The 13,870-nt window shown below is 41.2% G+C and overlaps 1 protein-coding gene across 1 annotated transcript in view; it reads left to right on the top strand.

Annotated features, from left to right (window-relative positions):
* Positions 1-13,870, top strand: part of ELOVL2 (ELOVL fatty acid elongase 2) — a 94,530-nt gene that overhangs the window by 51,448 nt on the left and 29,212 nt on the right. The window contains exon 3 of the mRNA XM_030552394.1: positions 1,910-2,097. Within this exon, the coding sequence (XP_030408254.1) occupies positions 1,910-2,097 (188 nt within the window). The remainder of the gene's footprint in view (positions 1-1,909; positions 2,098-13,870) is intronic.

The raw sequence follows: 13,870 nt of genomic DNA, 5'->3' as shown, positions 1-13,870 counted from the left end.
CATTCTATCAAGCTTTGTATGGCTTGAGTTTAATTTACCTTTGTTTTCTTATGCCTTATCTCTTTTGCTTGTATTCTCATCCCATGCATTGGATCATGGCCCAAGATCATCTCAAATACATCAGGTCATCTTACAGAATGTCAGAAAGCTTTTTCCAATGCCATCCTAACTGTGCCTTTGCACAATATGCTGTCTTGGAACAGACAATGCTAGTGCCAGGAGACATGCTGGATATTTATTAATTACCACATCTAAGAGATCACAAATACATTTTCAGATTCCAAGGAAGAAAACAGCATTCTAGCTTGCTAACACAGAATGATCTGAACTGACAAAAGCAAGGAAACCCCAAACAAAGGATGCAGCTCCATTACTAGCTGACTGTACTTTTTAGGCAGATTTATTCAGCAGCTTTCTCAATAATGAGAATGAAGATGCTTCTTGGGAACCAGTTGGGGGCGGGGGAAGACAGACACAGAGTCTTCCAGCTTTAATAGATCTGGCTGACGTCTGTGCTTTGAAGAGCTTGCAATCTAGTTTATGACAAAATTCAGCTAATGAATATAGAATAATAAGTGGAAAGCAGGGAGGGAGGCAGAAGGTGATAGGAATAAGAACATTTCTATCGGCTTTCTGTTCACAATGGGATAGTTCTAAGTCATTTAAATGTTAAAAATAAGGTTTTCTGATGAAAATGCTTTTAACAAAACATTAGAAGATACCTTTTTTCTCAAAAAAAAATCTTTAATGTTTGATTTAAGTATCCGCCTGAAGCGTTTTCAAGCCCAGATTTTGAAGTATTGTGCAAGAGTGAACAAGTGAAACTGTAAACTCTCGTGGTATTTTATTATCCAGTTTAGCAAAATGGAAAAAGTAAATATGAATGGTGAAACAAAGAGGGTTTTTTAAATAAATCTAAATGATTAATACTATAACTGAGGGTCATTTTAGCATACTGGGTGATTTTTTTAAACCATAACTCATGGTTCAGATAGATAATTTCTTTTGGAAAATTGGACAGACTTGAAAGAGAATAGCATATATGATGAAGCAATTTCATTTACCCATAAAGTCTGTTGCTGAAGGGATTTTGCTGTAGTAGAGATTGCTTTTCCTGCAAACTCAGTCTTTCCAATTGCAGATCTTGGCACAGGGGAAATCATCATTATTTGCTCCTGGAATCCCTTTGTTCACCTGAAAAAGAATGATGCTGCAGATTTGGCATGTGAGGCTAGATCGTGCTCTTCTTATTCAAACAAGTGTTATTACTGTCAATGAGATTACTTGTGTGAATAAGGCAAGCAGGATTTGGCCTGAATGCTTCATTTCGGGATCAAACAAGTGTACTACGTGAGCAAGCCTTTGGTTTAAACAAAAAATATATTTGCTACTCAGCAAAACAAACACTGAAAAAGAAATGACAAATGAATAGATTTAATGTGTTTGAAAGCTTTCTCCTATGCAAAAGCCCTCCAGTAAGTAAGTAAATAACAAATGCATGATAAAAATGAAGAAAGTTGCTACTGTCTGTGAAGTCAGTTTTTCAAATGTGCATTTTTGCGTGTATAATACTATTAAAATGCAGGTTATTTGTCCAGTGAACAGCCTACGATTTGGTATTTAATTTAATTTTAATTTTGTATTTAAATTTTAAGCACGGACCTATGTTGAAATGAATAGAGCATTTTTCAACCCATTAATGTACATAGCATATCCTTTGGAATGTTACCTCAGGTCATTTGCAATATTATAGTAGCCATATTGGTCCCAGGATATGACAGAGACAAGACAAGTCTTGGCGCATTCCCACTTGTGCCTTTAGCAGACACTCTTCTGAATATGGGCAGCCTCCTTTTAGCAGTACTGAGCAAGCCATTTTTAATTGCTCACTGCATTTGTTTCTGTTCAGATTCCAGGGTCAGAGGATGGTTCCTGTTGGATTCTTACCTACCCACATTTTTCCTTACTGTAGTATATCTACTTTCCATATGGCTGGGTACCAAGTTTATGAAGAACAGGCCTGCATTTTCTCTCAGGGGTCATCTCATTATATATAACCTTGGAGTTACAGTGCTTTCCTTGTACATGCTCATAGAGGTAAGTTTTCTTAAATGCAGCACCACATCAGAGAAAGCCAAGCACTAAGTCATTTTTCACCACAGAAATATTTTAGTAAAACAACTTCCAAGGTAATCTGGGCTTTCAAATTGCAACCTCTTTCAGCCAGTTTAACAATTGATCTGTGAGACTATGGAATAATTTGACTCGTATAGCACCGTCTAGCCATGAATCTCAAGGCCATTATTAAAGAGCTATGCCTCACACCTAGTTAATCAGTTTCTGCTAAAACAGAAAGTTTGCAAATAAGCATTTGAATTTTGAACTATGGCTGTGCCTTTTTATTCACCATTTGTGAACATTCCCATGAATTATACAATGCAGTTGTACCAGGATATTAGAGAGACAAGGTGGGTGAGGTAATATCTTTTATTGGCTCAACTTCTGTTGGTGAGAGAGCTTGAAAGCTGGTCTCTCTGACCAACAGAAGTTGGTCCAATAAAAAAATATGACCTCACCCACCTTGTCTCTCTAATTCCTGTTAATTGTTTTTTTATTATTATTATTTGCATGTATATCTGTGGAATGGCTATTTGTTCAAATGCCCATATTTACATGTGACTGAACTGATTTATGTAGAAGAGCATGTGCAATATTCATTATTTGCTATTCACTGTCATTTGTTTACACTCCTGTTTGACAGGGTTCTAGCATCCAATCAGGAAGTGTGTAGTGACCGATCATGTGTTATGAAAAGCAAAAGTTCAGCTTCCTGTGATAGTTTGGGAACCCCTCGGCTGACTGTTCGGTGACTACTTATCAGTAAAGAATACACTTTCAGAAATTATAATCTATGAATGAACAGAAAAGAGAGTTCAATTTGCCTGGTGATTTAGTCAAAGTGAATAATTCAACCAGCTCTGACGTGAAGTAGCATGTTTTCTTATTTTACAAATGGGAAAATTGAGACACAGATTAAGTGACTTGCCCAGAGTCACACAGGAAATTTGTGGCAAAGCTAGGGATAGAACCCAAGTAAGCCTGATCCACAAGGACATTTTCTTACCCATTTAGGTGACGTTTTGAGAAAATACAGCCTTGCATTCTTGCATCCATATTCACTGTGATCCCTTTTAGAAAACTACACCGGTCTAGAAAACTTCATAGTAACATAGGTGTGGTTCCATTCCCAAACATCTCTCAGTTGAACAAACTAAGATCTTGGCTATAACACCCAATGCTGACCCTGGCTTGCTCAGACGTGCTTATAATGGACACTACTGAGTGAGTAATGAGAGAGATTTTGAGCAACTCATCCTCCCTTGCCGGTTAGAACATGTATAACTGTTGAGAAATGGCAACAGAAGAATAGTGGCCCCTGCAGAAATACTTTGCCCTGAGCTCATCACAAAGACAGAGAATAGGAGCAGGGTCTGAAGTACCAAATGATACCAGTTCTGTTAACCACAGTTCTAAACTATCCCGCATTTAAGATGTGTTGGGTTTCTGAGTAATTAATTGTTATGGATAATTCTAGTTACTTGACCTTAGCGTTAACATGCTAAAATTAATCCTCACATGTTTGTTTGGTAAATAACCCAGCTTGATGAGACAGGCAGGCTGAATTACGTGCTTGTTTTTGGAGTGACCTCTAGAGGTGACAAATGACATTCCAGGCCTTGTTCAGACTACCCTCGCAGCATTCCAGGCTTTCCAGTGCCGTGTAGGGCACCAGGATCGAGTCATCGACAAGAGAAAAACAAATACTGATTGTTCTCTCAGCAGAATGGCAAAACATTGCTTTGCTCAGAAGTCAAACAAGGCCTCATGAAAACTTTCTAGTTTGAAAGGAATTAATTTCTTTTGATCTTAATAAGAGGCAATTTGTCTGATCAAAAACTGTGGGCTCATTTCTGGCTTGTGCAGACACACAAGGGGCTAATCCCACATGAAGAGGCTCATCCCATTCAGAATTCACACTGGCATCAGCAATTCTTATGGGTGCACGAGGAATGCAAGATCAAGCCCAAAACATGGGAGAAATGAGTACAAGCCCACTTACTGGATGGTTTGGCCACTAAACAACAATTTGACTCCTTAATAAAAGTAATACTTCGGGGGTTAACATTTAATTTGTGATGGAGGCACACAGAATGTTATCTAAATAGTAAGGTTCAAAGAAAATGCAGCATATTATGCAAGAAAATCAGACCCCCTGCTCTCCTATGTCTGCAGGCAGGCTCAGCTCTCCACTGAGCAGGTGAATACATTAGAACTTAGCAGGTGTAAGTCATACAACTGAAGTGCACATGATTTTCAATGTAACGTATCTTTGCTGTAAATGCATTGCAGAGACTTCTGTTAGGTTGTCTGATCTTTCACCTTCTGAAGATTGTTTTGCTGTTCACAATACTAATTTGTCAATGCCCCTCTAATTATTCATCCAGGCTCACTTCTGCAACCCACAGCTCATCAGCTTGTGTGTCCAGTTCACACACACAATTTCTGTTGTTCATTAATTACAGTGACAGAGCTCACCACTCCATATTCTACATCTGTTATAGATCCATTTGTGGACACCCCTTAAATCATTTCCCTTACCTTCTAACCAACCCTGGTCCCAATGCCTCTCAGAACTCCACCTGGCCACCTCTGAGTTGTGTCACTGGCATAGGGTCCTTAACAAATAATATGCCAGAAGCAGCTCCACTGCACCCCTTCTCCACCTGTCCATTCTTCCTGCGCCAGGTGGAGAGGGCACAGAGATGCAGGGCTCAACCACAACAGAGGCAGCTTCCTCCAACAGGAAATTCTGTGCTGGGCCTTTGCAGCTGGATTATGGATCCGAAGTGCTTGCTGGGTAGTGCAGGGAGCTCGTAGCCCAGCTTGAATATCTGGCTCATGGTCCAAATTTCATCAGTTCACTAACAATTGGCTTATTTTTTTCTTCCCAAAAGATTCCAAATTTTTAAATTAAAATCCAAATGCTGATGGAAAGATTTTTTTCAGGGCAGTGGTAGTGGTGGTGATGGGGAAGAACCAAAATGCAAAATCTCTGCCCAACTTTAACCAAAATCCTAAATTGTACCCAGAAATGAACAGACAGCCAGAGCAATCTGGGGAGCACTGCAGTAATATGCTATCTCCGGAAAATCCCATCCAACAGTCAGGTCTCCAGGCGTTGCACTGGACATAGATAACTCCAGCAAAATTCACATCAGAAAGAAACTGATACAACTCTCATGCTAAATAAAGACAGTAACAAGAGACACTTTCGACTACAGACAACATTTGGGACTCCAGTAGCCCTGGAAGCTCAAAAAGAATCCTGAACTGTGACTAACAGTTGGAAGCTAAATTCCCTTAATAATGGGAGCAGCCATGAAATCTACCAAGTTCTGGAGTTGTTTCCCTCAGTAGTCAGTGCCATCTCTCTCCTGTTTAGATTAACCCTCACCCAGCATGCTCTTATCCACATCCTACCTTGTTCAGGCACTGAGAAAACCGAGACACTGCACCACCTGGGTCAAATCAAGAAGAGGTGTAGAGTAGAGAGGTGTGTCACCAGCATATGGCTGGCACTGCATCTCAGGCTGCCTATCTACCCTGTAGCTTCATACACTGATTAGTTCATATGCACCAGTGAGGCATGTGAATGTTAAGTGAGGGGAGGTAGTAGACTAGAGCACCATACATCAGAACCCTGTCCTCAGAGTAACAGTTAACATAGCACCTTGGGATCTATCTGAGAGGAAAGAACAAAACCACACCTGAGCAAGTCTATCATGTCTTGCTTCACAATCAAGTCAAGATAAAAGGTTGCCAGTATAGCTAAAAGCAGCACTATGAGCATCCTCTCTAGGAGGACATCATCAACCAGAAAGTTCACTATTACAGACAAGACTGAACCCAGATTGACAGGTATCAAGACAATCTGAGGATTCCCAATAGCACCAGGAGTTGCCTCCCAACCACTTTTTCAATTGCTTTACCCAATAGAGGCAGAGCAGAGACAGACCAAGCATGATATTGCAGTCAAGTCATAAGCCTTATTAGTTGGATTGTGTTTGTCTTTGCAAGCAAACTTTGGAATTACAATGGCACCTCACAAATTGGCACTAATGAGCAGAAAACCCATTAAAATATTTGAATTTGGCACAATAGTGAACAAGATAAATAAAAACAAAAAAGGGACACTGCATCACAAAATATATTTTGTTCATTTATTTTGGTAGCTGAAATTTTAATTATTTGCTTCAGAACATGCTGCAGTACATTTTGCTCTCTACTCCACCTATCCTGTTAAATCTTTGCTGAGAAGCAGTGGGAGACAGCAGTTTTAATACAGCAAGTTAAGAGGAGGGCAAATCTGTGAGGTTTTAGTGTATATGCAGACTCTCCTGGCACTTTAGTGAAAGCACAGTGCTAGAGATCAGAATTCAGATCTCTACAGAAGTGCACTAAGCTTGAAGTAAGTGGAACCTTTTATTGGTACTGAGAGGCCATCCTTCCCCACAGCAGGTGATCAAAGCAGCCTTCATTGACTCTAGAGTGGGCTGAGGAAAGGGAAATGGAGGTCCCATTGTCACAAAAAGGAAAATTCCGGTATGCATTACATGACTGCAGTTATTTGTGTGAGGACCCAATCTTGCAAGCTGCTGAGCACTACTGACTGAAGTGGGAGTTGATTGTACTTGGAACTTTATAGGATCAGAGCCTTATGAAAGAGTCCTATATAATTTAATAGGGATAAAATCAATGGGGCTGTACAAAAGTTACTGACTATAGGATTTAGTGGAGGATGTTGATATCCATCTAATAGGGGTCTGATTGTCAGAAGTGCTGAGCAGCTACAGCTGCTATTGACTTTAATTGAAGTAGTGAGTATTTGACATCTCTAACCCAGGTTTTAACCCCCAACCATCCTCTAATGTTCTATAGCAAAGGTATACATGTCTTTATTAAGTTCAACAGGATGGTTTAAAAACACCCATGAAAAGTTGCCTTTTTCATTAAATGATACAGGACAGATTAACACAGATGGGGAGCAGTAAAATGAGTAACAAGACCTGGCCAATAGGGATCAGTATCTTAGTTGTGTCTGAGTTCAAGGTTCACATAAACTGAAAGTTTACCAGGTGTGCTAAGCGTAGCTGCTGTTCATTTCTCTTTAATTAATGCAGAAAGGCCTAGTTCAGTCTTGTAAGAGGAGAAGCAGCGGGAAAGGGAGGAGGGAATCTGGAGAAAGCCAATCAAGAGCAATCTTTTATAATTTGGGGGGAGGAGGGGAATCAAAATTCTGCATTTAAAATCATTTCCCATAGTTAGTGAAAGGTCACTGAGGACACAACACAAAGCAACAATGTGTGAAATGTAAAAATGTTTCTATGGGGTTGAGAACCCTGCATGGTTATGGTTCCTTTCTCCTGTTCTTTCTTGAGCTGAGTTAGGAAATCTCAGGGACTGACTTTGCTGTTTTCAGTAGCCCTTGTTCTAGCTGAACACTCCATCCTTATTTCTCTGTCTCAGTTCCATGTGAAATAAATTAAATGTGTCTTTCCTACTGGCCTTTTGAGCTCCATATTTTAGGTACAGCATGATATTTACCCCTTTCCTCAACAAGGCAATGTCAGATTTACAGCCCAGCGCTTACTGACTTCAGTAGGAATTGTATCAGGTAACCAAGGACAGATTTGATATTAAATCAAATACAATGAGCTTTTCAAATGCAAGTTATGCTATTCTGAATAGCTCCTGTAACCAAGAAGGTTTAATATTCATATAGCACTTCACATCTTCAAGGTTCCTTGCAAACATCAGCTAACTAATCCTCATTACCTTCCCCCTCCCCTGTTTTAGTTAAAGCAATATTAAACCATTTTAAATGTGGGGAAATGGAGGTAAAGCAAGGTTATGCGACTTCTCAAGGCCAAACAATCAGTGAGTGGCAGTACTGGGATCAGAAGTCAGGAATCCCTGTCCCCCAATCCCAGGCTGAACCACTGTTGCCTCCCTAGGCACTTTACAGCTGTCCTGACAATAGAGAATTTGAGGTCTTCAGGACACTTGAGCAGTAATCTTTAAGTACTAGCTGCACTGCTTCTCAGCTGCCTCTGTAAAACCTTGGATTATATTGTGATTCTTTGAGACTCATCTAAAAATAGGCAACCTACATAGACACACTTCCATGAATACCATAGGGTAAATTTTCATCTAGACATGCAGGGATTTTATTACACAAGTCCGCAGGTGTTGTACAAGTAAATTCTGCACCCAGAAAGCATATCCTAGACCTTAAAATAATTTTTTTGTTCAGGAATTAATCACAAAAGAATGATTAAAAGCTCTTTTCCCTGTTTATCTACTGAAGAGGCGTGTTAGTAAACTGCAAGCATCCCTCCATGCCCCACCAGCATGTCTCAACTTCTTCCTGATGAGGCTACATCTCAGGTAGTTCAGTCTCCAAACCCAGTCAGTCTCAGGCCCCTGTATACAGGTGCTGCGCATAAGAGTGTTGATTAATGTTGAACAATACATAGCTCATTTTGAACTATTTTTTCTGTCGTTTTTAATCAACTGATGGCTATACCCTCTGAGCTCTCTTTGTTCAAGAGCCACAAATAAACCTGTAATTTTTTTTAAAAAGTATTTACAACCAATATGAGAAACTACTGTTCAGAAGACAAGAAAAATAGCTGTTTCTTCACCATAGAGCCAGTGTGCGTACAGCTGTCACTTTCCTACCTTATGGTATGTCTGCATACAGTGTGGTGGTAGCGGGGGTAGACATACCCCTTCTAGCTTTAATCTAGCTACCATGGTAACATGATGCAGCACCACAAGCTTTAGCCCTGGCTAGCAACCAGAGTATGAATCCCCTGAGACCCCGTGTACTCCCTACTGAGGTAATTCAGACCTGATCTGCTAGATCCAGTTGTATAGACAGCAGTCTTCTGTGACTGCTTAATCCAGATCTGGAGTTAAGAGACAGTGTGGTGACACCAGCTAGCTGAGCCTGGGGGAGCTAGAACTCCAGGGAAAACAACAGTGTCCACTTGGCTCAATGAACAGTCACAGTTATATTCATTAGCGTCCTGTCTCTCTTCACATGCAAGACTGCAACAGATCCCATCATTTGGATCAAGCTATTTGGCAGCAGCACTTCCTGTTGATAACTGACATGAGCTGCTGCTTCTGGCAGGGAGGGTTTCTTGTCTCCCTGCTTCTCTGTTTTCCTATTCTTCTATTTCCTTTTGTTCTATCTGCTTCTCTTCCCCCTCCTCATTACCTTGTGCTTTCTTTTCTCACCCCCTTCTTCCCAGACTCCCTTCCCTTTTCTCCTTCTCTGCTTTCTGTTTCTCCCTATCCCCTCTCCTGCTGGCCTTTTTTTCTCTGTCCCTGTTCACCTTCCCCAGTACTCTCCCCCCACCCACCATGGGTTTCCTAATTACTTTTTTTAGGAAGTAAAATATATATATATAAATGCATAATGCTCCTTTTCAGAGGAAGCCGGATGGTACTAACATCTTAAATAAGACTAATTGAGATTTCCTTTTGTCCCCAGTATAAATACCAAGTCCAACATCTGTCCTAGCTCATCATCACAGCTGAGAACATGCTGCAAGAGCCTGGGTTTTTAGAAGGGTTGTAGCAAGAAAAACAAGAAAGATTGTGCAGGAGATGGAATCTGGAGTCAGTAGTCAATGAGGAATCCATCTGGTGGGAGGCCCAGTAATTATGATGCTTGGATGCAATGCCTCTCTCCTCTCCTTATGTTCTGGGCCAGGGGAAGCAACCTGTGGCTGTTGGACATGTGTTTAGGAAGCCATGCCTGGGAGGTTTGCAAGGTGTTCCACTGCTTACCCACACAGCTAAAAGCAACTGTTCTGGTCCAGAAATCCAGTGTTAAAAAAAGTCCATATAAAAGTCACCAGTATTGTAGTTCAGTACTTAACATGTGATTCTCTCTTCTAATCTAGTATTATAGGATAATGCAAGAGAAAGTTGTGATTATGTGTTTGTAATCCCATCAAGGGGGATCCGATGATGTATTAAACTCCAATAGTTACTTTTGTTGCTTACTCTAGCATTCAGCCAGTAGAGAGATTTCAGCATCTGTCTCCGGCATGGCTTAACCTGCCTCAACAGTGTGTCTGTACTGACAGACACAACTTCAAACTATAACAACACAATTACTCTTTTTAAACAGGCAGGAGTAAGATTTCTGTACCAGAGCTGTCACTGTGAGCTTGGTCCCAGTCTGCTTATAGTTGAGTTTTTGAGTAAAGATGTATATATGTTTATATTACAGTAGAAGCCTATTAATCAGAATATTGAGCTGCAGTGATAAATGAAAAATGTACCACTGATCAGGATGTTGTAGTTAAGCAGAATGGTTTAGTATTATGTTCACGTGGCAATGTGAATCTTCTCCCGCCCAAGTGACCCTTTATCTAAAAGAAACCAAGTAATAAGACATGACCATTATTTCCAGGGGGGGAGAGTGCCACAAAAGCAGAACATTTTAAGGAGTATTTCCTGGAGACAGACAGACAGACAGACAGAGAGAGAATTATTACATTTGGGGAAAAACTTTTACTTCCTTAGCACATCTTCCACTTTCCCACGTCTGTGTGTCTGACATTACCTGAAAGCTTTTCAGGGCAGGGACTGCTCCTCGAAGGTGCTTGAACAGCATCCTGGGGCACCTACTTTGATGGGAGACTCTGGCTGCTACAGTAATACAGATTAAGTAGGAACATTAATGTGTGGCTTCAGCTACACAGAAAGGAAAGGAGCGGTTAAGTCAGGACATCTGGTCTGCTGCTGACTCACATTGTAACATTGGGCATGTCAGATAGGGGGATACTGAGGCACATAAGATCGGTCAAATAAATATAAAACAGCAGCTGGGTGGGAGGGTTAATTGAACCCTCTACTCTGCGTGGGCAGCTGCAGATCCAGCCCACATCCCTCTCACCCCCATACATGCCGTCCAAACTTTAAAAAGATCCAGAAAGGATCTATTAGATACTCCCCAAAAGGAATCCCAGGCTTAAAAACTATGTCACAAAGCAGAATGACATTCCATAGCTGAGGAGACTTCTTGTCCATTCCCTGAAGGAGACAAGATGGTAGCTAGGCCACCTAAAGAAGAGAATGAAGAGATCACCACTGCTACCAAGCTGAAATGAAAGAGTTTTAAATAGAGATTAAGGCACTCACAACTAATTTTCACTCCAAGCTGCTGGCTATTAAAAAAGGCTGACCTAGGTGACAGGGACAGTGCAGCTGAAATTGGACTTGGGGGTGGGGAGATTGCTTGGTGATGCTGTAATGAAACTTTAGGCCAGAACCAAGCAGCTGGAGATACAAGAGCAAGATATGATCTAGAACAGGGGTTCTCAACCTTTCCAGACTACTGTGCCCCTTTCAGGAGTCTGATTTGTTTTGCATACCAAGTTTCACCTCACTTAAAGACTACTTGCTTACAAAATTGGACATAAAAATACAAAGGCCTCATAGCACACTATTACTGAAAAATTGCTTTCATTTTGTCTGTATGACATTATAGTTTGTACGGACTTTGCTAGTGCCTTTTATGTAACCTGTTGTAACACTAGGCAAATATCAAGATGAGTTGATGTACCCCCGGAAGGCCTCTACATACCCCAAGGGGTATGTATACCCCTGGTTGAGAACCACTAATCTAGAAAACTGATAATATAGGGAATTCTGCAAGAATGAACAGTAAGAGCAACTAAAAGCCCCTGAGAACATGAAGAATGACAATCTTACTGCATAGTGCAGAATATTAGAGAGGTTTTGAATCTGAGCCCAGTAAGAGATAGGGCCCTCTTTCCCTTTGCCCTCTAGGAACTGTGGGGAATCATAGCATCAATGCCAAAAGTTCAAAAATCATGAGAGTTAGGTCCCAAACAATCAGAAGATTTTTTTTTTTAAAATTCACAGTTGGGTTCTTTGTCTTTCCCTACTGGTTTCTGAGCCACTAGAGTCACATTTTTAAGATTTTCTCTACCATCAAGAGGGCTAGAAATTTACTTTTACTTTTTTTATTTGACAAAAGCTGAGATTGTCACATTCTCACTTGTTTCCAGGTGCCGGGGATCAATGGCTCCATGTCTAGTTGGCAGCCGATATCAAGCAGAGTGCCCCAAGGATCAGTCCTGGGGCCGGTTTTGTTCAATATCTTCATTAATGATCTGGAGGATGGCGCGGACTGCACCCTCAGCAAGTTTGCAGATGACACTAAACTGGGAGGAGTGGTAGATACACTGGAGGGTAGGGATAGGATACAGAGCAACCTAGACAAATTAGAGTATTGGGCCAAAAGAAACCTGATGAGATTCAACAAGGACAAGAGTCCTGCATTTAGTGCATAGGATTCTTCCTTCCTACTACAGACTAGGGACCGAATGCCTAGGCAACAGTTCTGCAGAATAGGACCTAGGGGTTACAGTGGACGAGAAACTGGGTATGAATCAACAGTGTGCCCTTGTTACCAAGAAGGCTAACAGTATTTTGGGCTGTATAAGTAGGAGTATTACCAGCAGATCAAGGTATGTGATCATTCCGCTCTATTCGGCATTGGTGAGGCCTCATCTGGAGTACTGTGTCCAGTTTTGGGCCCCACACTACAAGAAGGATGTGGAAAAATTGGAGAGAGAGTCCAGCAAAGGGCAACAAAAATGATTAGGGAGCTGAAGCACACGACTTATGAGGACGGGCTCAGGGAACTAGGATTATGTAGTCTGCAGAAGAGAAGAATGAGGGGGAATTTGATAGCTGCTTTCAACTACCCTAAGGGGGATTCCAAAGAGGATGGATCTAGACTGTTCTCAGTGGTAGCAGATGACAGAACAAGGAGTAATGGTCTCAAGTTGCAGTAGGGGAAGTTTAGGTTGGATATTAGGAAAAACTTTTTCACTGGTAGAGTGATGAAACACTGGAAAGGGTTACCTAGGGAGATGGTGGAATCTCTTTCCTTAGAGGTTTTTAAGGTCAGGTTTGACAAAGCCCTGGCTGGGATGATTTTGTTGGGGTTTGGTCCTGCTTTGAACAGGGGCTTGGACTAGATGACCTCCTGAGGTCCCTTCCAACCCTGATATTCTATGAAGTAAACCTCAAATAATGCAAGATTCATAATAAAAGTCACAGGAGTTGGCTACACAGGCATTACCATTATGTCATTACCATTATGACATAACAAAAAGATCTGCTGATGAAGAGGCTGCATACAGCAATTGTGAGAAATAGCAGAAGAACCCGGGGTAGGGGAGAGGATGTAAGAAGCAGTAGGAGCTTCCTTCCCATTGAAGCTTTATCTTCTACCTTTGGGCCAAATCTTGCAACTGGATACAGGTGTGCCACCCTCTGACTCTAGCTGCAAGATCCCACAATTTCATGAGCTGGGGAAGGGAGGCACATAGAAAAACAACAAATTATGAGCAATAGCAATACTTCCTTTCTTCTTGTTTTCATTAGCAATATGAGTGGTTGAAGCTTTTAGCAAAGCTGGTTGCATTTATTTGACCCAGCCGAATACATTCCTTACTGGAACGCCTAATATCACCCTCAGTAAAGCCATATCCTACTCAGAATGCTTTGTTCAAATGAGATCCTGTTACTCCAGTCCTGTACCTGTTGCCAGTCAAGAGCAAGATGACAAACTGGGGTTCTTCCAGCATGTCTGAAATGACAAGGTAATGTTTAATCAGCTAATCCAAGAAAGCTTGCCTGTAAGACTTCTGTTTTTTGTATAGGCAAGGAAGTACCCATTCAGGCTCCTATG

This window comes from Gopherus evgoodei, chromosome 2, assembly GCF_007399415.2.
Source record: "Gopherus evgoodei ecotype Sinaloan lineage chromosome 2, rGopEvg1_v1.p, whole genome shotgun sequence".
Lineage (NCBI taxonomy): Eukaryota > Metazoa > Chordata > Testudines > Testudinidae > Gopherus > Gopherus evgoodei.
Note: the sequence above shows the minus strand (reverse complement) of the source record. Positions and strands in the feature narration are given on the sequence as shown.